General features: G+C 41.9%; 2 protein-coding genes across 2 annotated transcripts; one reads left to right on the forward strand and one right to left on the reverse strand.

Annotated features, from left to right (window-relative positions):
• Nucleotides 1-5,503, forward strand: crtap (cartilage associated protein). The gene is made up of 7 exons (XM_080046130.1): nucleotides 1-577; nucleotides 1,689-1,838; nucleotides 2,419-2,590; nucleotides 2,759-2,887; nucleotides 3,018-3,163; nucleotides 4,492-4,575; nucleotides 5,084-5,503. The coding sequence occupies exons 1-7, from the start codon at nucleotides 116-118 to the stop codon at nucleotides 5,159-5,161; spliced, it is 1,221 nt and encodes a 406-aa protein (XP_079902256.1). The 5' UTR covers nucleotides 1-115; the 3' UTR covers nucleotides 5,162-5,503.
• Nucleotides 5,504-8,929: 3,426 nt separating this feature from the next.
• susd5 (sushi domain containing 5) lies at nucleotides 8,930-17,274 on the reverse strand (the record flags this gene model as incomplete). The annotated part of the gene is made up of 5 exons (XM_080045859.1): nucleotides 8,930-10,782; nucleotides 12,228-12,416; nucleotides 13,191-13,300; nucleotides 15,940-16,117; nucleotides 17,187-17,274. 5 exons carry the CDS (start codon nucleotides 17,272-17,274, stop codon nucleotides 8,930-8,932), a joined length of 2,418 nt encoding a protein of 805 aa, XP_079901985.1.
• Nucleotides 17,275-22,074: the final 4,800 nt, after the last annotated feature.

Genomic DNA, 22,074 nt, shown 5'->3' on the forward strand with positions numbered 1-22,074 from the left:
CGGATACGTGGTGGAACTTGAGGCGGTCCTAGACCCACGCACACCTACCGTCCGGGATTGGGATCATCCCATTCAGCCAGCCCCTCCACCCCTTACCAAACTTTACTAAAAAAAAATGGCAGCCTCCACTTCTTTCCAACTCTTCTCTGCGCTGTTGATCGCATTTTTCACCTCTGTGGTGAACTGTCAGTATGAAAAATACAGCTTTAGAAGTTTCCCCAGGAACGAGCTGATGCCATTGGAGTCCGCATACAAATACGCGCTGGACCAGTACACCGGGGAGAAGTGGAAGGAGACGGTGGAGTACATGGAGGTGTCTCTGCGCCTCTACCGTCTGCTGCGGGACAGCGAGGCCTTCTGCAACCTCAACTGTAGCTCCGTACGACTGGAAGACGAGCAGAAGTTTGCGGAGTTTCCAGAGCTGCGGGCGTTTGGCAATGTGATGAAGAGGGCGCAGTGTCTAAAGCGCTGCAAACAGGGTCTGCCCGCTTTCAGGCAGACCATGCCCAGCCGGGACACGATAGACGAGTTTGAAAGGAGAGAGCCGTACAAATACCTGCAGTACGCCTACTTCAAAGTAAGAACATGTTATAATAGTCTACGTGGGGTCATTAAAGTCTAAAGTAAACAATGATAAGGGAATGTTTTGGTTTTTACTCATGTTTTATTGTGGTGTCACTCACTGTAACGGTGAAAATAGAGACAGTGTTTCTATTTTGACGTCATTGACATTTCATTTTCCTGAATTGCGTTCTGAGTCTGACGTGTGCCACTGCCACGGATGCACCCCCCCGGCTCTTCAAGAGAGGAGATCCTTAACCTTTACCTGTGCAGGCTTGTGTTTTCTCATCCCTGCTATTCAGATGTAAAACGTTCACAAGTGGGCTAAGGAAACATTAAAGACGCATGGTCGTCGCCTCTTCAATGGACTGGAGGAAGTAGGATAGTTATGATTTAGGATCAGGTTATGAATCTCGTTTAGGGCCAAAGTTTAAAATTGTGCTATGTATAGAGCTAAACAGTGGTGTGACAAATGAATTGAAATAAAACTCAGAATGATTTGATAAACAGGAGAAACACAGATGCATCCACACAGGTGCGGTCTATGGCATGGTTTGGATCAAGTTAATAGTTATGCTCTCAGTAACCCTTAGGCCTTGAATGATTGCGCTTTAATTCGCGTGTTTAGAAAAATTAACAATGTTCATATGATGATACATATCAAACCTGATAGTCTGGCACATTGTTATGGTTTTACAGTAGTGTGGGTTCCTGGGTAGATCAGAAGATGGGTATTATCTGTCCCAATATGTATTTATTAGGGAGCCCCCAATTCTCTGTTGGGTTCCCTGACATGGGAAAGTTGAGGTAATCGCCCAAGGATCTCCCCGCCTGTTTTGTTGACACTTAACAAAAAGGTATACAAATGACTGAGTAGTTACATAGAAATGAGTGAGAAGATAGATCCTGCATTACTCTGAATCAGCCATTGTGACAAAAACCTACATTTTCTAAGTATTCACCATGTAGCCTAATATTTAGGAATTATTTGTTGCAAATGTATCAGTTATCATTATGTCTTGTACCTCTCAGTCAAGTTTTAAAATCACATTTGAATTGTTTCTGTTATCGAATGAGCCAGAAAATAAATAAAAATCTGTTTATAAAGTGTGGGTTGTTTCTTTCAGTCTGACAACCTGGCCAAGGCGGTGTCTGCTGCTCACACCTTCCTGCTGAAACACCCCAATGATGAGATGATGAAGAGGAACATGGAATACTACAAGAGTCTGCCTGGAGCCGACGAACACCTCAAAGACCTAGAGACCAAGTCCTACGAGGTACACATACACACACACACACACACACACACACACACACACACACACACACACACACACACACACACACACACACACACACACACACACACACACACACACACACACACACACACACACACACACTTTAGTTTGCATAGTGGTACTGTCAAAAGGAAACTTGGAAAGGCTGCGGTCCTGCAACAGTCACACCCATACCAACATATCTTTGTACACACACACACACACACACACACACACACACACACACACACAAAATCATACACACACCATGTTATTATTGTCTCTGATGTGGTGTCAGCCTGTGTTGAACCGGCAACATTGTGGGAGGCTGTTGCGGCCCCAGCAAAATAAGTAAATCTGAGGTTTAATCTCCACCCTCCTTCTCTGACCTATGTTTAAAATAAATGTATGTCATTTAGTCACCGATAAGTTAATTATCCCGTGAAACACTTTCTTAAGCTAGAAAATAATATTTTTTACACTCATTTAATGCTTTAGTTGTGCAACAATGCCCAAAATGACTACAATGATAACATGACTGACTGATATTTTCCTTTGTGTATGTGTTTCATTGCAGACATTGTTTGTGCGTGCAGTGCGGGCGTATAATGGGGAAAATTTCCGCACCTCAGTGTCAGACATGGAGCTGGCCTTGCGGGACTTCTTCAAGGTCTACGATGAGTGTCTGGCTGCGTCTGAGGGCCCAAGGGACGTCAAAGACTTTAAAGATTTCTATCCCTCCATATCAGGTCAGTCCATGCCAGACTCATCTGCAGCACTCCAATTCCACCTCTGCCTTTGTTTTTGTTTGCGTAAATAATTTTCCTCCATCTCAAACCCTTTCCTCAGCATACAACTTGTTGTTGAAATATGTTGAATCTTCTTTTTTGATGATTGAAGATGTGGTCCCTCTACAGATCACTACATAGAGGTCCTTGAAAGGAAAGTGAGCTGTGAGCGTGACCTGACGCCTGTCGTAGGGGGTTTCGTCGTGGAGAAGTTTGTGGCTACCATGTACCACTATCTGCAGTTTGCTTATTACAAATGTGAGTAGCATGTTGTTATCTGTGATGATGAAACCAGAGCACTATTGTCATTTGGAGTTTCCACCAAATATGTTAGAACTTTTATTTTGGAAAATCCCTGGATCATGTGCTTACATTGTTTTGTTTCCAGTGAAGGACATGAAGAACGCAGTGCCATGCGCAGCCAGCTACATGCTCTTTGATCCCAGCGATGAAGTTATGAAGAATAACGTGGCCTATTACCAGTACCACAAAAGCCAGTGGGATCTGACAGAGGAGGACTTCCTCCCCAGATCGGTGAGACAACTAACCTTAGATATATTAAATCCTTTTATTTGATCAGGCTTATTGGTTTAGTTCCAACCAATATGCTTGTGTTTTTTTTTAATCCTTAAAGGCAGACTTTGCAACATTTTAACGAAAAAATAAATTATAAAATAGAGTCACACAAAAATATTGGTTGAGGGACAACACTGTCCAGATGTTATTGGTTGAAGGTTCAACACTCTCCACGTGCACTGCTCAATGGATTAACATCTAGAAACGTCCCGAAGGAGCAAACGAAAACAAAACAAATCAAAAAAAGCAAAATGCAGCCAGCGGGAGTGTGCAGGTCAATACAGCACCACACATTCTAGTGAGGCAGAAGTGATAATTGAGTCGGGTTACTTTTGTGCGACTCTATAATAATATTTGTAATGAAAATTTGCATAGTAAACCTTTTAAGATCATCTTAAAGGATTTGTTTGAGATTTTTGGGAAATAGGCCAACTCAATCTGTGTAAGAGTAAGATGAGCAGATGGATACCACTTTTTAATGTCTGTGCAGTAAATGTGATGATACTGCAGCCAATTAGTTTAGCATAAGTCTTTGCCATGAGATAAGATAAGATAAGATAAGCCATTCCTTTATTCATCACACCACAGAGAAATTTACAAAAGACACCTTGGGCAAATTTGCTTACCAGTTGTCACCCTGACATTACAAGGGAAACAAGAAAAGAGTGCAGAGAGTAAATTCTCCCACCCAACTCCTCCCATCCTCACCCTTTCATCCAAGCAACGTTTTGATTTTACACTATAGATCCAACAGAATTACACTAGATACAGCAGAATCTGGCCAGCTGTTTCCCCCTGTTTCTAGTCTTTATGCTGAGCTTTGCAAGTCGACTGCTGGCTCCAGAGAGAGAGGGAGCGAGGCATCAATCGTTTAATGTCACTCTCGACAACAGAACGAGTAAACAGTTTCCCCAACCTGGCAAACCCTTCTTCCAAAACTAAAGTGTGAAAATAACACTTTGTGGTGTATTGGAGTTACTAGAGACTAGTAGAGGCTACTGAGAACCGTTAATGTGTTTACCCCCTCGGTTTCAATGCTTTTTTCAAAGCTAACCGGCTGCTGCTTGTAGCCTCATATTTACAGGACAGATATGAGATTTATATCAATCTTGAACGTAACTCTATGTGTGTAAGGTTACTTGGACTAACACAACCTCCGCATTCATTCCCTGTTTTTTGTCTTTGGTTCACAATAACACACCTTTTACTTGTTGTTTGCGCGCGCGTGTGTGTGTGTGTGTGTGTGTGTGTGTGTGTGTGTGTGTGTGTGTGTGTGTGCGCTACAGGAGTCAGTGCGATACTACAATCAGACCACCATGCAACTACAGATGTTGGAGTTCTCCAAACAGCGCCTGGTGGGCGACGATGAGGTATGTGCCTGTGTTTTTGTTTTCATATTTTTGGGCCTTTACAGAATCACAGGATGCTTCTAGCCATGGAGGCTACCTTTGATCAAGATCCTTAAAGATAGACCTGCATGATTCCCATGATAGTCGTTAGAGTATCAGATTGGGTCGTTTGAGGCCCTGTCCTTGTGTAACTTATGGAAAAACCCTGGACACTTCAGTCTGATCACATGACGCGATGCAGTACAATGTTGGCCCTGTGGTTTATCAGGCTGCAATGTAACAGACAGCCATGGGGTGGCAGCAGGACACTGTTATTTCAAAAGTTAAGTTCAGACGATGCAGAACAAGGACCAAAGTATAGTCATCATCAGGGCAACCCAACATAAGCCAGGCTTACATTCTGAATGAGGTAAATAGCATTCGGTAATCTCAACTGTATAAATCCTCCAGCCTGATGTATGCTTATTTCCAAAATAAAAAACAAATTGAGTTGGCTGTTCATCTGTATTTTTCATGTGTGTGTCCGCAGGGAGAGGTGGTGGAGTTTATAGATGAGTTCCTGGATCAGGATCAATTCCCCACGTTGGCAGGTCCACCGAAACTTTGAAAAACAGACACAAACAACAAAGCAGCACCGAACACTCCCATTATTCTATTTATTGGGTTTTTGAATGACCCTCTGATTGGTCAACGTGTTTTTTTACCTGCAGATCCACATCCAGAGTATTTTTTTTTATTTCCTATTTTGTGCACTAAATATCCAGTATGGATCCAGTTCGGTACAGACATACAGCCCAGTGGCTAAATTTCTTAAATACAATGGCGATAATAGAGACATAAGCATTTTTACCCACTGTTTTATGGATCAATTTAATTGCTGTGAATCATAAATGTTGTCCTTCACAAATGGTAATTTTTTTTTAATGAAATGTTAATAAAAAAAATGTTTTCAAGTAATGATGATGGTGTTGTTGTAATGCCACAGCTGCTACTTTTGGGGATCTGGGGAATTTAGTTTGGGGATGCAAATACACCTTCTGGTCGTTTATTTTTGTTTTGAGGGGATTTTACTTTAAAAAATTATTTATCTGATTATACAAGCGACATATAATCGGTTTCAGTCTATTGATTTTTGACTGGAATCATGAACAGCTGGGTGTTTGCGAGGGTCTGTGCTGAGCTGAGAGACATCCAGAGAAAACACTGAGTTGTTTAATAATGTTTGAACATTGAGTCTCTGTGCAGTTTGTCACACAGTGATGTTAAAAACCCACAGGGGAACATTCTCGATGTATTACTGCATCTCACTCTGCACTCTCATTCCTCTCCTTTCCTCTATCCACCTGTCTCTTTTATTACTTCTCCTTCTCCCTCGCAAAAATGCTTCATCTTTAATCTACCTCGCTTTTGTTCATTTTTTTAAAAACATTTTTAGAATGTATCACACAGAAATAGTCACCTCGTTTTAAAGGGAATAAGTGAGGATAAAAAGTTGATTGTCCAGAGTCAAGGTCAAAGGGCAAAGTCACACCTTAACATGAAACAAATCAGTCACTTTCACACGCTGACACAATGAATGGACAATAGATATGTGATTTGAGAAGCAGTACCGTAAGTGAATATATCAGTTTTACCTCGACAGAAGCAAATATAGACGAATCAAAAAGTAAAAAAATGTTTAGGAGTTTATTGTGACTTAGATAACAAGTTTACAGTACACATTTCATCCTGACATCACACCAACACGTCAGGCTGTTTAAGATGAAAGAACAAACATGGAGAAATATTAGCATAATCTGAATGACTGTCATTGATGTTTATAAAAAATACTTTCCTTTTAATACATACTCTTTTAAATGTCATGTGATGAGTTTGCACATAAGTATCCCAAATGAAATATTTGTATGAAAGTGTAACATTCTTGTAGGTTATGATCAGTCTCCAGACATGGATCATGTGGCAAACCTGCTGGAATGAGACCAGACAGTTCCTTGCTTGAAATCTTCAATGTGGTCTTTATTCATCCTGTCAGAGTACAGTACTTGTGTTTTAACAGTAGTGTCTTATGGTAGGTGCAGTAAAAAGGTAGACGAGCTGACCCTGTGTAAGACATGAAGAGGCAACGTCTAATGTCAACTGTGCTCAATTATCTCTGTGAAGAAACACATCCGATTCAATTCCCAAACACCAGGGATGCTACAGTATGTACAGCGAGTTATTACAGTTTATATTTACAGAAACATTGAGACAACAGTTACTTTATTATTCATCCTGTCACCACATTAAGACATCAGTGTCAATTCGGTTTCAGACACCACAATATGGAAATGAAAGGATGGGTGAGTGACATAGTGTTAACAATCTGAAATAAGTCAATGCAAATGCTTTTTAGAAATCATCTGAGAACACTGGACGTTAAGGGTATGTATGATTTATGAAGAGAAATTAAATGAGTATCATTTATGACTGATGACACCATAAAGTGCCTTGTCTACAAACCACCAACCACTTTTAAAGTTATCACAAGTGAAGCATTTTCTTCTTACGTTATTGCCATATTATTGATTTTGTAGTCTTCACACATCACCAAAATTGCAAACTCAACTATCTAACTAACTATCTAATAGCCATTTGAATTTATTTACATTTGTATTAGTTTTTAAGCTCATAAAGTATTTGGCACAGTACAGCAAGAGCGTAAATATCAGAATCATACACAGCTACAGTACATTGTAAAAGCTAAGGAACAAACAAAATAATAAACATCATGAATTCTAACCAAATAATTGACTCATTGAACTTTTATTTTAATGGGTGAATTGTCTGATTTCCCAAATATTTCAAATTAGACTAACTACAACATCCAATAATACCTGACAAGATGTTACATTCTCCAACGAGCCCAGTCCAGATAATCCTCTTTGACTGTTATACTTAAATTTATCAGGATAAACACACAAAGAAAGGAAATACAATAAAATATCAAGCATGACATTGTCGTTATTGAGCTAAATGTTAAGATGTATGATGCTATAAATGTTAGGGCATGTGCTCCTCCAGCCCTAATGTAAAGTAATACCCAACTCCAATTAATATTTATAAATCAAATACAAATTTCCATTGAACACCCTAAGACTGCTACTAACTCTTTAAGTTATAACTATAAGACCTAACACTGAAAATGGGGGGGGTGTGATTTAAGTTTTTGATTCTGTTGCTACGGCAGCACCACACTGTTTAATCTCTATTTGGTCTGAACACTGTCAGTACAAACGATGTGCCGCCGACCAGCAAATTGCACGGACCTGAGACACAGACATGCACACTCGGGCACACAAGCGCACGCACGCACACGTGCACGCACGCACACCCACACACACACACACACACACACACACACACACACACACACACACACACACACACACACACACACACAGGGGCTGAGTCTGCAGTCTGGATGGACACCAGCTCTCACCAGCCAACTGTCAAAACCAACAGAGGAAGGAAGATCTTAAAAATGTTTCACCTGCTATCCTTCCTTATCACACCTTTCTGCTTTTACACCTCTCATCTTACTCCCTCATTTCTCAACCATCATTATCATCATCAACTTTTTTTCCGTTCGTACTGGTTTTATAGAGGCTTTGGTCGTTTTTTGGGACTACCTGCTCAAATCTGCTGCAATGGTCTGAAATGCTCTGAACTTCAGCGCTCTTGCCGTGGGGTAACAAGTGGAATACAGTTTTATCAACACAATAATCCAGACAAATAGAACAAAAAAAATTGATTGAGAATCAAGAACAACTATAAACGAGCAGTCAATGAAGTCAACAAACATAACAATAGGATGACAAAGAACATCTTTACCTCAATGTCCAAGAGCTTTGGAGGGTGAAGTCTCAGTTTATATTTTCAGGCGGCAGGCCTTACCTTCTTGTGGTTTTCCTACATGCAATAATCTCCTTTTTCAGTTTCTGGAGTATGCAATAATCTCCTTTTTCAGTTTCTGGAGTCCAGTCCAAACACAACCTCTCTACCTTTCCAGCTAGATGTCAGAGCATTGAAAATGATTTGAAGGCATAACAAAGATGTTATTATTCCTTAAAATCGATGAGTTGGGGAGGCAGAACTGCTACCGCCTTGTTTCGTTTAAGTTTCACCCCAACCCTATGTTTTATAATATTTTCTGCACCACATGGGCAAAGGTTTTCTCATCAAAACTCATCTGTTTATAACTACCCAAAATCTTCAATTATGCAGTATTTTCTAGCAAGATGAGGGGATGTGCTTTCCTCTCACATTCATCTGAATTTTCTCACCTCTTTGAAATGTCTCTGTCCTATCTCAGCATCCCTCATCCCTCACCGTGCTCCTACACTTTTTGCTGCATCTCTATCTGTTGGCCCTGCCTGTTCTGACTTTGGCCCTTCCCATTCATTTCGTACACTGAGGTCTTCTGCTGTTGCTTCCGGTAACACCACACCCCGACGATGACGGCTGTGGCGACTGCACACATCAGCACAATTATGGCTGCTACTGTGGGACCACGGCTGTAGGAGCTCGGGGGACGGGGAGGGCAGTTTTCACCTGTACAGGTGGCCTCCCCCGCCTCTCCCTCTATCTCGCCCCTCTCGCCGGTCTCACCGGGAAGGTTGTGCTCGTCCAGCACTTCGGTGAGGATGTCCCCGTCGTGCACCGGTGGAGCTGGGTCTTGATCAAGGAAGGGGTGCTCAGTGTGGTCACTCAGCCAGGACTGAGTGGGAGCAGCCTGTTGTGTGTCGTAGTCCAGGGGGTCAGAGTAGGAGGGGGGGTCTGAGGGCTCTGATCGGTCTGGGGAGGCTGCAGCGGTGGGGATGAAGCCAGGCAACATCTCCTCCACTCCCTCTTGCTCTAAGGCAGTCTCTTCAGTGGGAGACTCAGGCACATCTGGTAAGCTGGTGTAAGGGATGGGTCTACGAATGTCCACTTCATTAGGTGTGTCCGTTGTCCTGACAACTGTCTCCACCTCGCTTTCCTCTGTTCTTACACTTTCCGTCGTGGAATCACTGCTTTCCGTTCCCTCCGGAGCGACAGGGTAGCCATCCAGCCAGGTGTCATCTGTAGTGGCCTTTCCTGCTGTTTCCTTCTGAGTGACGTTCTGACCTTCATCGGTTGCTATAGAAACTATTACATGCTGATGATCGCCATCGTCATCCTCATGACTATCGTGATCATCATACTTGTCATGACCATCATGGTGACTATCATCTGCTTCAGAATGCTCCTCACCGTGGTCCTCCTCATGGTCATCCTGGTCTGGATGTTCCTCAGAGACGACATCATGTCCTCCATCATCGTCACCATGATCGTGGGTCACATCGTCGTGACCTTCATAGCTTTCATGTTCATCGTAAGTATCGTCGTGATCGTCGTACTCCTGGCTCCCGTAGCGGACACGAGTACGATCCTCTTCATGCTCACCCATATCATAATGGTCATGATGATCGTCATGATCCCGTCTATCCAGATCTGGAGCAGGAACGTAATGGCCCACATGATCATCGTGACCATCTTCTTCCTGGTGACTCAGACCCTCATCTTCATCATCGTGGTGGCTGTCGTCAGGGGAATCCAGGTCGTCATGGTCATCATGATCATCTCGGCCATGATCGACGTCAACATCAACTGGACGCTGGGGATGTCGGTGCTCTTCTTGGCTCTTGTGCTCTTTGCTCTCCTCTGATTGGGCGCCTGAGGCTCTCTGTGTAGTCTGTGTGACTGGATTGCTGGATACAGTATGTCCCTGCTCCTGGAAGGCCTCAGAGGGGAACCAGAAGAGGTGTTTCTGGGAAAGTTGAGAGACAGGTGCTTCTGTGGCTGCAGCTGCAGCTTCATCGGTCGTAACCAGCTCCCTCCTCTCCTGCTCCCACCTCGGATGACCAACAAAGTCCTCAACAGCCCGTTCCTCTGCTTTTTGTTCTACTTCTGCAGCTCCTTCAAATTTTCTACTGATAACTTCTCCTCCTCCTCCATGCTGTCCATGTTGGTCTTGATGTCCATCCTGAACTTTAACATGGAAGCTCGTTTCTTGACTCTCGGGACTCGTTTTCCCCCCCGGATATGCGGCTCCATGCACCTGCTCGTACACCTCACCATGAGCCTCCTCTGGTCTCTCGTGGTTGTGCTCTGTCTCTCCATAGGAATCTGTGAACTTCTCTTCATAGTCGACATGACTTTCAGTTTCATCTGCAGAAACAAAACCAGGACATGTATTTGATAAGGTGTCAAAGTTAAATCATCTCTCCACATTCATGTTCATATAACTCAACCCAAAAAAATCAAAGAGGCATCGTATATAGTATTTTAAATCAATGGTTCCCAAAAGTTTTGGATTATGAGCTCTTATTAGAATAGACATTTTGGGAACTACAATTGATTTCTTTTTATTCGGGACACAGATAAGAAGATTGATGCCATTTGTCAATACTCGAAATACAAAGCAATAGCCATCAACTAGTTAGCTTATTTAAGCAGGGGACAAATCTAGTCCAAAGGTCAGTAAATCAGCCTACCAGCACCTCTTAATTCCATTATTCCAGAAAACCAACACACACTTCAGGAATTCACTTGTCCTAGCCAACAAATAGTCTAATCCGTAACACTGCAACATTTTTGGTGTTGGTGTAGGAGTAGCTAGGCTTGGGATAGCTGTGTGTTTATGTGTGTGTGTGTGTGTGTGTGTGTGTGTGTGTGTGTGTGTGTGTGTGTGTGTGTGTGTGTGTGTGTGTGTGTGTGTGTGTGTGTGTGTGTGTGTGTGTGTGTGTGTGTGTGTGTGTGTGTGTGTGTGTGTGTGTGTGTGCGTATGTGTGTGTCTGTGCGTATGTGTGTGTGTTTTAATGAACCCCTTGAAAATGACATGCTTTTTCTCAAGGAGTTTATCCTTGTAACAAACTAATAATTGAGTTTTTGTAAGGATAACCAGATATAACTTTAACGGTTACATTATTATTATTATTATTATTATTATTGTTATTATTATTATTATTATTATTATTATTATTATTATTATTATTATTATTATTATTATTATTATTATTATTATTATTATTATTATTATTATCATTATTATTGTTGTAGTTGTTGTTGTGGTCAATCGTTCACTAACATTCTCAGCAACCTTCTTTTATCTCGACCGGGTAAAAGTATCCAGTATATTAAACGGTTGTGTGAAAAGTTATTATTATTTTTTTTTTACAGAAATCAGTTTGTTTTCTCTCTGAAGTCTTTAAATCATAGATTAGGTCAGAAACCACTGCTGTAGATCACAAAAATGACCACAACACTAGTAGCTAACCATGAACATAGGCTTAGCGTCTTGCATACATAGACAACTCTTGCCCCTTTCTCCCTCCGCTATGAGCTGGGCAACACTGTGGCATGTCACACTGGGGTGTCATAGCAGACTTTTTCGTCCCAACTCACAACTGATGCTGTTTTCTCAAAGCCAGGAATCAAACCCATAATAACACTGAAAGCTAACAAGCAAGACGTGAGGAGGTTGACCTCAGAGTGGTCTCCTGTCTGGGTCAAAGCTCAAAGCTTTGAAGAGGGTGAGTAAAGAGTGGCTTCTTCTTTCTGCCTCTTCCCAGTTCTGTCCCACTCACATATGAACAGTTAAAACACCTTCTTACCTTTGACACATATCTCCACCAGTCCATACCACTCTCCACAGCTGTCGCACAGCAGACTGAAGGCTCTGTGCCCACTGGGCATTAAATAACCGGGCACACATGTGTACAGCAGCTCATCTCCCATCTCATACCCAGAGTGCCCTTGTATACGAGAATTAGGAAAGGATGGAGGGTCCCCACACGGCACATCTGTCAACCATAATCACAGAGATGCATGTTATCTTAAAAGACTACACTTAACATACAAAGTGTAAGATTCATTATGAAACAAACTATAACATGAAGTAAATGCAATCCCTATTAAATATTTCAGTGTTCAGTGTAAAACAAGTCTTTATTCTCATGCAGCTTAACAGAGTCAAAATCCTGTTTTTAAACAGAAATAGATAAGAATGACTCTAGGGACAGGAAGCAGTGGGGTTGTTGGAAAATGTGTATGCAATTTTGAGAAATGCGACCACAATGCCACTGGGATGAGATAAAGGGTGATGCATTGTCATGACTCTGGTCTAATCTTTTATGGTAATTACTGCAACAAAACACAGTTTATTTTACCATTATAGCATGCCTGTAAAACCATGTCATTGCTTTCCAATGCTTTAAGGGGATATGTTCTTTTCGTTTTTCCCACATCAGAGAGTTTGTTCCAGCTTTAGGGTGTTTAGTAAACAGCCACAGTAGCTCTACTGTTTATGAGGAAGGACTAGATCTCCTCTGGGTGGCAACCAAAACCAGCCACAGACTGGCCCCCTTCCCCTCCTTAGATCCAGGCTAGTGCAATAGGTGTGTGGAATTTAGCTTCAGCTCCATTTGGGCTTGTGTATATTCATGGATCAAGTTAAATCATCAGAAGGCAAAGATTGGTATATCACAGTAGATATGAGTAAAGAAGACAATGAGGTGGCACATCGTTACGTACGGGTTTAAAAAAGTGTATGAATCTGTGTTTGTGTGTTAACTGACCTTTGTCTTTGATACAGAAGGCATCCATATGTGCAGCGTCCTCTGTACCATTTTCTGTTCTCACACCCACTGCTTTCAGTGTGCTGCCCACAACGTTACACACTGTGGTCCTAAAAAAACAATAAACTAATGGATAAGATTGATCAAATCACGATAGAGAATTTAACATTCACATACCTCATGGTATATATAAAATAAATCAGACTGGCCCCACGCTACGAAAGTAAAATGCTGCTTACACATTAATGCATCAAAATGAACAATTTAATAATGTTTAATATATTGTTATATCAGTCAAAGGGGCATTTTTTTCTGCTGGACAAGTACTTTTACTTTTGATACTATAAGTACATTTAGCTTTTACTTAGAATGGAGTATTGTTAGATTGTATATTGGTGATTTCACAAATACACAACAAATAAGAGAGATTTCTGTTGAGTAATATCACAAGTAAAGCTGCAGCTCTGGTTTATATATGAACATCATGGTTTATATATAATTATCATGACGACAAACAAAGACAGATATGTTCAGTACTCGCTGTTCTCTCCGTCACTGATTTGTTGGTTAATCAAATATTATTATAGCATGACATCAGAGTCCAGGAACACATATCATGGCTCAGACATGCTGCAGTATCAGTGGTTGTAGCCTCTGGCAGAGTATTATCACACTATAGCACATTACGCATAGAGGTTCCCATGCAGAAGCACTAAGTTACAGCCAGCTTCATATAGAACAATCACAACATTAGGGACTTGGTATAATACGCATTCCACAGGGACCAAATGAATATGATGTGGTCAGTGCAGAACGCCTACAATCTGCAGTGGCAAAAAATGCTGAGTAAATAGTCTATTTTTGTCATCCAAATGCACCAGATAAGACCGACTCAAGCTTCTGACTGATTCAAGCTTCCCAGGCCTATCAAATTGTGTTCCCATAGCAGCTCCCGACACCAGTCAAAGTTTGAGGTCAGACACATCAATAAAGTCTGACACACTTTTCATTAAAAACATGTTTGAACATTAATATAATTAATAAGGCTTCATAAAATAGAAAAGGTATCTGTGTGTGTGTGTGTGTGTGTGTGTGTGTGTGTGTGTGTGTGTGTGTGTGTGTGTGTGTGTGTGTGTGTGTGTGTGTGTGTGTGTGTTAGCGCACTCCCGTAACAAAGTTAATCAAAGCATAAGTGATTGGAAATAATTTTGACTGCCAGCACAGGCAGACTGAGAAGCGGTGTGAGTCATACTGTGTGATTATACCACACGAACTTCAGCTTATAAGGACAAAAGTCTAAGGGGGACAGAAAAGCAGGCAAAAAAGCAGCTCAGAGGACTATATGGTGGTTGATTAGCACTCTCACTAGAGCGTTACCTTCCTGAAAAAGTGTAAAATAAATAAATGAATAAAAAACACAATTTACACCATGTAGAAATAAGTAAAAGAAACAATTATTCTTCGAACATTCATTGTGTTCTTCAATACCTGCTCTTAACCTCCTGTATTTCTGTGATATGTTCTGCTCGCTTGTGATTGTTGTGTTTAAGTTGAGTGGGAGAGGGAGTGGGTGTTGTGGAAGAGAGGGACAGAAAAAGAGAAACGAGGATGGATGGAAAATTGAACTTTTAAATTCAAAATGTTAAATCAGAAAACCCCCTGCACAGCTTGCTCACTTGTTTGCCTTCAATTGAAGGATGCCACAAAGGTGTTGCATGAAAGGCATTACGGCCTCCACACACATCCTGCGTCTACCTCTGGAGCGCGTCGCGTTCCGTTACTGCTGCCTCTCTCTGACTTTTCTCGGCCACACATGGAACGTCTCAGCAGCTGCTGCTGCTGCAGCGCTGCTTCTAAAAGCCCTATCTTTCTACATAGAGTTTTCATAGATAATTCCAATTAAGTTCTTTCATGTCATTTATGATGCATATGAAAAAAATAGGCGAGTCTCCTGAGGTAAAGGGGAGCGTCGCTGCAGACGTGCCTCCGACGGGCATCAGCAGTGCGTCTGAGGTTGGATGTGTGGCCGCTCTAGGTTGATTACACGGTCGGTGAAAAAAAGTCAGACGCAGACGCACAGTAGACGCGCAGTAGACGCGCAGTAGACGCGCAGTAGACGCGCAGTAGAGGTAGGATTTGTGTTACTCTTTATGAACTAAATTCTCTCAATGTTTTAAAAACAGACTGTTCACCTTTGACAAATTAGCAAGCACCGCACCTCCATCCATGCTTAAAATCACCTTACATTTAAAACCACTTAGGTCAGCAGCACGACTGCAATACTTCTTCTGCGATTAATGCTAGTGGTACAAGTTGTCAATCAAACCTTTGACTGTCGGTGCACCTATCTTTCTCCAGGGCCAAATCAGCTGTCTCTCTGCCTGCCTTTCTGTCACTTTCTGTCTCTACTAGGTGCTGAAGCTGTGTGCCATGTTACCATGGAGATGAGAGTTGTAAATGGAGGCGGTTGTCGAGATGACACCCCGGCTCAGAATTCCCTCCTCCTCCAGGAAGGAACAGAGGAGTCTTTCTCCGTCTCTTCCTCTCTCTTTTTTCTCTTCCCCCCTAAAATGTGTCACTCTCTTCCCACTCTCTCTATAACTGCCACCGCTGCCTTAACTTCCTGTCTCTTTCCCCCATTCCCGCAACCTCAGTCGCTTGACACACAGAAGCACACACCGAAAATGACCTTTGACATCTCTCAAATCTCCCTACACATCCCTTTAAACAAATACTCCTCTACTCTTACCCCACTGTGCCACCATAGAGCCACCCACGGGTGCATGAAGAGAAGAAGCACTCCACCACGGAGTGACGGAGCTCCTCTGCTGATGCCAGGCGGGCATGTCGTGAGGCACACGCCTGTTCAGCGTCCCTGAAGCCCTGCAGGCCAGAGGAGTTCCTCATGTCCAACACGAACACTCGACCTGGAAAGACAGAGGGAGAGATAGAGCAGGGAGTCAGAAGAAAACTTCATTTTACCTGTTATTAACATTTCGATATTGCATAAAAGGTTTCATGATCACTGCTGTACTGTATGAAGCCACTTGGTAGTGGCAGGGCCTACACAATTGGTTACAATAAAATCCAAACAATGTTCATTTGTCTTCCCTGTATTATGAACTAAAGAGATATAAGATGACTGGGAGGTGATAGAATGCTAATCTTAAGGGCCAGTTATTGATCTCAGGGGAACTAGACTCCAGCTGCCATCGGCCCCAAGTTGAGATGATGGATCAGTTTTATTTAAGGGATATGCACTTTAGAGTTACAATGCACAAATATGAACTTTGAGGCTGATAAATCTGTATCCTAATTTTGTTTGCCAAGACACAGACTTTCATTCCAGTACAAAAATGCAGGTTTAAATAATCAATTAATCAATACACGTTTACCCTAATTAAGGAAAATAATTATTAACACATCAAATGCCAGTTACTAATGTTGCACAATAAAATAGAATAAATATTAATAATAAAGCAATTTTTTTCCACTCTATCTGCAGTGTTACACTTGCATAAGCGGAGAGGTTTGATACTGTATATGTGGTCATTTGATTGCTAAATTGGCCACAAGTGTGATCCATTTACAGCATCACAGGAGCACACTGTCCCGCACATTATCACACATTAGCTGGAGTTCGAAAACATGCAAGAAAAGCTACTTTTATGTTTAAAATCTTCTATTTTGGACGCATAGCCATTACCCATAGCTCTACTAAACGTTTGAGGCTTGATAGATATCAAACAAAATAATTATTTTAGAGGAATAAAGAAATACTAAGAGGAAACGCGCTCTCTGCGATTATTTCGAGACGCACGAGACTGCAACGCAGGTGCCAATATCCGCGCGCGCTCCGAGTAACGGTCAGTGCGTCACCCTGTGAAACCTATTTTATACTGCATTAAAAACGTATAAACCGTGAATTTATAATGAAGTTTATAGTTGTGTTGTCACATTTGTTTAAGTATCTCAAACTTAGAAAAGTTGACTTACCGTCTGCGTCTACAACAGTGGTCACCACAAGACAAGCCAGGCATCCAAAGAACAACGATGGAACAATGTGGTTAAAACGATCAACCATTATTTATTTTTTTCCTGCGCCTTCGGCTATGGGTGTCCAAAGAAACTTCCACACGACTCAGTGTTCACAGTCCAGCGGGTCAAAGTGACGGTGGAAAGCAAACTCCGCTATTTCCCTCCTGGTGGACAGAGGTGGACTGAGCAGGAGGAAGGTGAGGCTTGTTGACAAGTGCGGGAAGATGACGGGAAGAAAACTCCGACAAGGCACAAGAGCAGTTTATCTCCCCCAAATAGTCGCCCTCGCAACCAGATGAAGCACCGGTGTGAAAACTCGCGTGTCCCCGTTAGCAAATACGTCACAGCTCAAACTCTTGAGGCTGGGCAAAGACGGTCAGATATACACAGCAGGACTGCTCCTTTATAGGGAGCCAGAGTAATAGAGAGAGAGGGGGGGAGAAAAGCTGCTGCTTAAGTGTTCTCATAACTTGGGAGCTTGCATGGATCTAAAGCTCCTGCTAAATGTTAAAAAGTGTGTGTTTGTGATTAAGGATAACATACTGCCACTGCATTGCTATTTAAAGACAATTTTAACACCAAGTGCCTAATAAGGAACCTCAGGTTCAGTACATCCAAAACTGAGCCGATCCTCTGAGCATTTAAATCTTAATTAAGGTTTACCGTCCCCTCTGCTTTGGGCCAAACATACCTCTGGCCTTGTGTGTGTGTGTGTGTGTGTGTGTGTGTGTGTGTGTGTGTGTGTGTGTGTGTGTGTGTGTGTGTGTGTGTGCAACCGGGTTGCAGTGTGTGTGTGTGTGTGTGTGTGTGTGTGTGTGTGTGTGTGTGTGTGTCCCATTTGCTGAGAGAGATAAAGGCTTAATACACACAGAGAGCTTGTGCATTGTTCCAGTGAGTCTGCAGGTGAAGATAACCCAACCCACATACTGCCAGAACATCAGGAGCAGAACCACTAAACCATGAAGCATCTTTATAACCTGTGAACACATGTAAAAACACAAAAAATAAGAGTTATCACTGTGTGCACATGCTTTTTTGATATAAATAAATGCAGTTAGGGCCTGTCATTTCCCTCTCATCCGTGCATCTCACATGCAAAAGGATGGAGTGCTAGATTTGCAGTGTGACAGTTGTCCTCCTCATGAGTGACTGTTTGGGGCATTTTCTCAAATGCAAGTGACAAGAATGGAATGTTTAAATTATATATTAATATTTATTTATTCATTCATTCATGGCCATGGAAACAGTAAATGATTGAGCAATCTCACCACAATGCCAGTTTAGTTTCTATAATATACAAGTAATCTCAATCAGTAGATGGATTTTCTCATGGAACTTTAGGAAATTTCACAGATTTTTCTCTTCAACATTTCAAAATCAGTGGAATTTGATCAAGTAAACCCGGGCTGGGCAAATCCAGAGCAGCCACACCATTAACCCTTGTAGTAAGGTTGTCGTTGCTGTAAGAAACATTCACATCCTTTACGTAAGTTAACGTAAGCAGAACAACCCTGTAAAAATACAGCAAGTCTTGAAAGAACACCTATGAAAATGTTGCTTAAGTAAAAGCGCAGAAATATTATCAGCAGCATTACACTGTTTTACTGAATTTGACGCAGGACTTTGTCATCATAGATTAACCTGCTGATTATTTCCCACTCAATTAATTGATAGATTGTTTTTTCTGTAAAATAGCAGAAAGTAATGTGTACCACAATTTCCCAGAGCAAAAACTGACATCTTCCAAACCCCCAAATTATTCAATTTACAGTCTTTCTAGACGAGGAAAAACATAAAATCCTCACATTATAGAAGCTGAAATAGTTTAGGCTTTAATTGTTTTTAGCCTACTGTTAGATCATTTAATCTATAAATGTGAAATCTATATTTCAGTGTTTTACTACTGAAGTACAGTCGTTGCATAAATGCACTTAGTTACACTCCATAACTGGAGAATGTTTCGTCAAAAACGTGAGTTCTTCTGTTTGCACCAAAGAGATGAAATAAGTGCAAAAGGATGAGAGGAAGATAAAGAGTCAGCAGACAAAAATGAAAACACAGGGAGAAAGGGACAGAGAGAAAGATGAAGGGTCTGATTTCAAACAGTGGTCAGCTGGGGGACTATGTGTGTGTGAATTCAGGATGTTTTCTTCAATTTGAATGAGATAAACCAAATACTGATATAGAAATTCCTTAAGGAGTGACATTTAATGAGAATTCACACTTACTCATCCCTCTCCACTTTATGTCTCCCACACCCCACCTTTTACAGTTCCATAATTCTCCATGTTCCCTCCGGCCCAGTGGAGTCCTCCATACTACTGCTTTTGCAGCATTGTGGATTTAAATCCTCCGAAGTCTTCTTTTTTTTCATTTCTGTCCTCCTCCTCACTTTCCCTGTAACATTTTCCCCCCTGCTCTGACACCTCTTCCACCTGGTGGTAAGGTAGACTGGGATCATGACTCGTGGAATATGGGGGGCTATTTCTTGAGAGAGAGAGGGGGGGGGGGGGGTGTAGTGAGATGTGGAGGGGACTGGCGAGCAGCAGCGAGACAGTGATTCACACCTGCACCATTTTGAGCGAGGCTGGTGAGAATGATGTTCGCTCCAGGTGTCCTGCTCCGCTAGAGGACGGACACACATCCAGACTTCACACAGGTGTGTAATCTCTCAGGACTTCCAGTACACACCCCATCAGACAATCTGTGCCGTGGACGCAAACACATACACACGCACACACACGCACACACACACACACACACACACACACACACACACACACACACACACACACACACACACACACACACACACACACACACACACACACACACACACACACGTATACCACAGTTGCTCTGACTATGTGCGATACCAGTGACTTCCCCCTGTGAGACATGTGCTGTCAGAATGAGGTGTAGTGCAGGTATGTGACTGACTCAGAGGAACACATTGGTCATACCAGTGTAGCCTGGGGACAAGAGAGGAACTATGACATTGTCTCCATGGCAACAGCCTCCTTTAAATCCTACATGAGTAATGGAGCCCACAGATCAACAATAAAATGACTTCGAAAGCCAAGAGTTGAATCTGCATTCAGGGAAAAAAATATTTTTAGAGTGATGACTAATGTGTGTGTTGAGTTGTTCTGTGAAAACCACGTATCTCCAAAATGTAAATTATCTTTTTAGATAAATCATTGTATTTTAAGAGGGTTTGTTTGGGTTTTCCACATTTTAAAAGCAACACTTTATCACAGAGGAGAGTGGAGCAGTGTAAATACTCACAGTCAAGGTTATGAAACAGGCATAAGCCAAAGAAAATCAGATTACTACAAAGTTGGAAGAGGATTTAAATAATGACCATGAGAACAGGGCCATCACTACGTAATAAGTATTCAATTACATTGGATGAGGCACAGAAGGTCATAGTGTGTTTAAACCCATTATATCTTCATAAACATACCGGATCAATCGTTTCCGTTTGGAAGACAGAAACATTATGTGTTTAACAGAGATGACCTCGCTTGGCATCCATGCCACTGCCGTCATCAGGACACATTCAACACCAAGTTGTCAGCCACCACAGAGCCAGGACGAGAAGGGCACAGAGCTATTCCAGGAGCTGAGATAATTAATTTGAATTTTGATGAGGGATTGTTAATTACTGTGCAATTCAGTGAGATTGGGTGGCACAAGGATAAAAAATGTGTGGCACGCAGATGAAAGACACACATTTTAGCACCAGCATCATAAAACCTTGTGTATTCGTGCCAACACGCACAAACAAAGTGTTTCCTCTATCAGAGTTCATATTTATGTTGCATGTTAACAGATGTAGTCATCTACAGTCATAAATGATTCCTGAGGCGCATACACTGGGTTAACATCAGGCGGCAAAGGGCCTGAGTCGGAGTCAAACCCTGGCCGCTGTAAGAAGGACTCAGCCTTAATGGAATGCACTCTACCCTGTGAGCCACCAGGGTGCCCAGGTCGCAGTTACCTTTGACCTTTGAGCTCCAAGTAAAGGTTGTGCTCACAAGATTTCAGATCAGTGACCTTTGACCTATGACCTCAAAAATCAATGTATCCTTGAGTCAGAGATGACATTTGTGCAAGCTTTTAAGATAAACCCTCAAAGTGTTCTTGAGATATTGCGCTCACAATACGTGAAATCTCAGTGGCATTGACCTTTGACCTCCAAAATCCAAACAGTTCATCCCTGAGTCCAAGTTTGAGTTTGTGCCAAATTTGATGGAAAATCCCTCAAAGCATTCTATAGATATTGTGTTCACAAGAATGACCTGGATGGATGTAGGGATGGACGCAACCCGAAAACATAATGCCTTCGGCTATCGCCGGCGGGACAAAAGGTAAATATGTTATGCCATCAATACATCTCTCAACTTATTCTCTTGTGATGAGAAACAGTTAGGCCCTACATATCAGGATTTGTTCATGCACTACTTAACATAAGTATGACATTCCTGTTCAAATATCCATCCACTAACATTCCTCACTTTTAACAAAACAGTCTAATAACAACCCTGTGAAAGTTCAGTGGCTGGCAGGCCGACCAAGCAGTCAGGCTGCACAAAGAGCTCCACATATCAATAAATAAACAGCAAGGTTATTATTTCTGCTATGGTTAGGTTTATTGTTTATATGTTGATAGCGAAATAGAAGGGGTTTGAGTCCTTGACATGTGTCACTAAAACATTCTAGTGAACCAGCAATCACAACACTAGGGCCCCAAAACCAGCACACCTGAATATAATTCAGACAATAATGTTTTAAACTTTTGTACCTTAAGTAAGCTAAATATACTATCTATAAATTTACTTTC

Source organism: Ammodytes marinus, assembly GCF_949987685.1.
Source record: "Ammodytes marinus genome assembly, chromosome: 17".
In the NCBI taxonomy this organism is placed as follows: Eukaryota; Metazoa; Chordata; class Actinopteri; order Uranoscopiformes; family Ammodytidae; genus Ammodytes; species Ammodytes marinus.

Excerpts from the sequence above, each read along its gene's own strand:
- crtap (XM_080046130.1), top strand. The coding sequence starts at position 116 with ATGGCAGCCTCCACTTCTTTCCAACTCTTCTCTGCGCTGTTGATCGCA. Across the intron at positions 578-1,688 it reads TGCAGTACGCCTACTTCAAA|TCTGACAACCTGGCCAAGGC; the intron begins GTAAGAACATGT and ends TGTTTCTTTCAG. Across the intron at positions 3,164-4,491 it reads AGGACTTCCTCCCCAGATCG|GAGTCAGTGCGATACTACAA; the intron begins GTGAGACAACTA and ends TGTGCGCTACAG.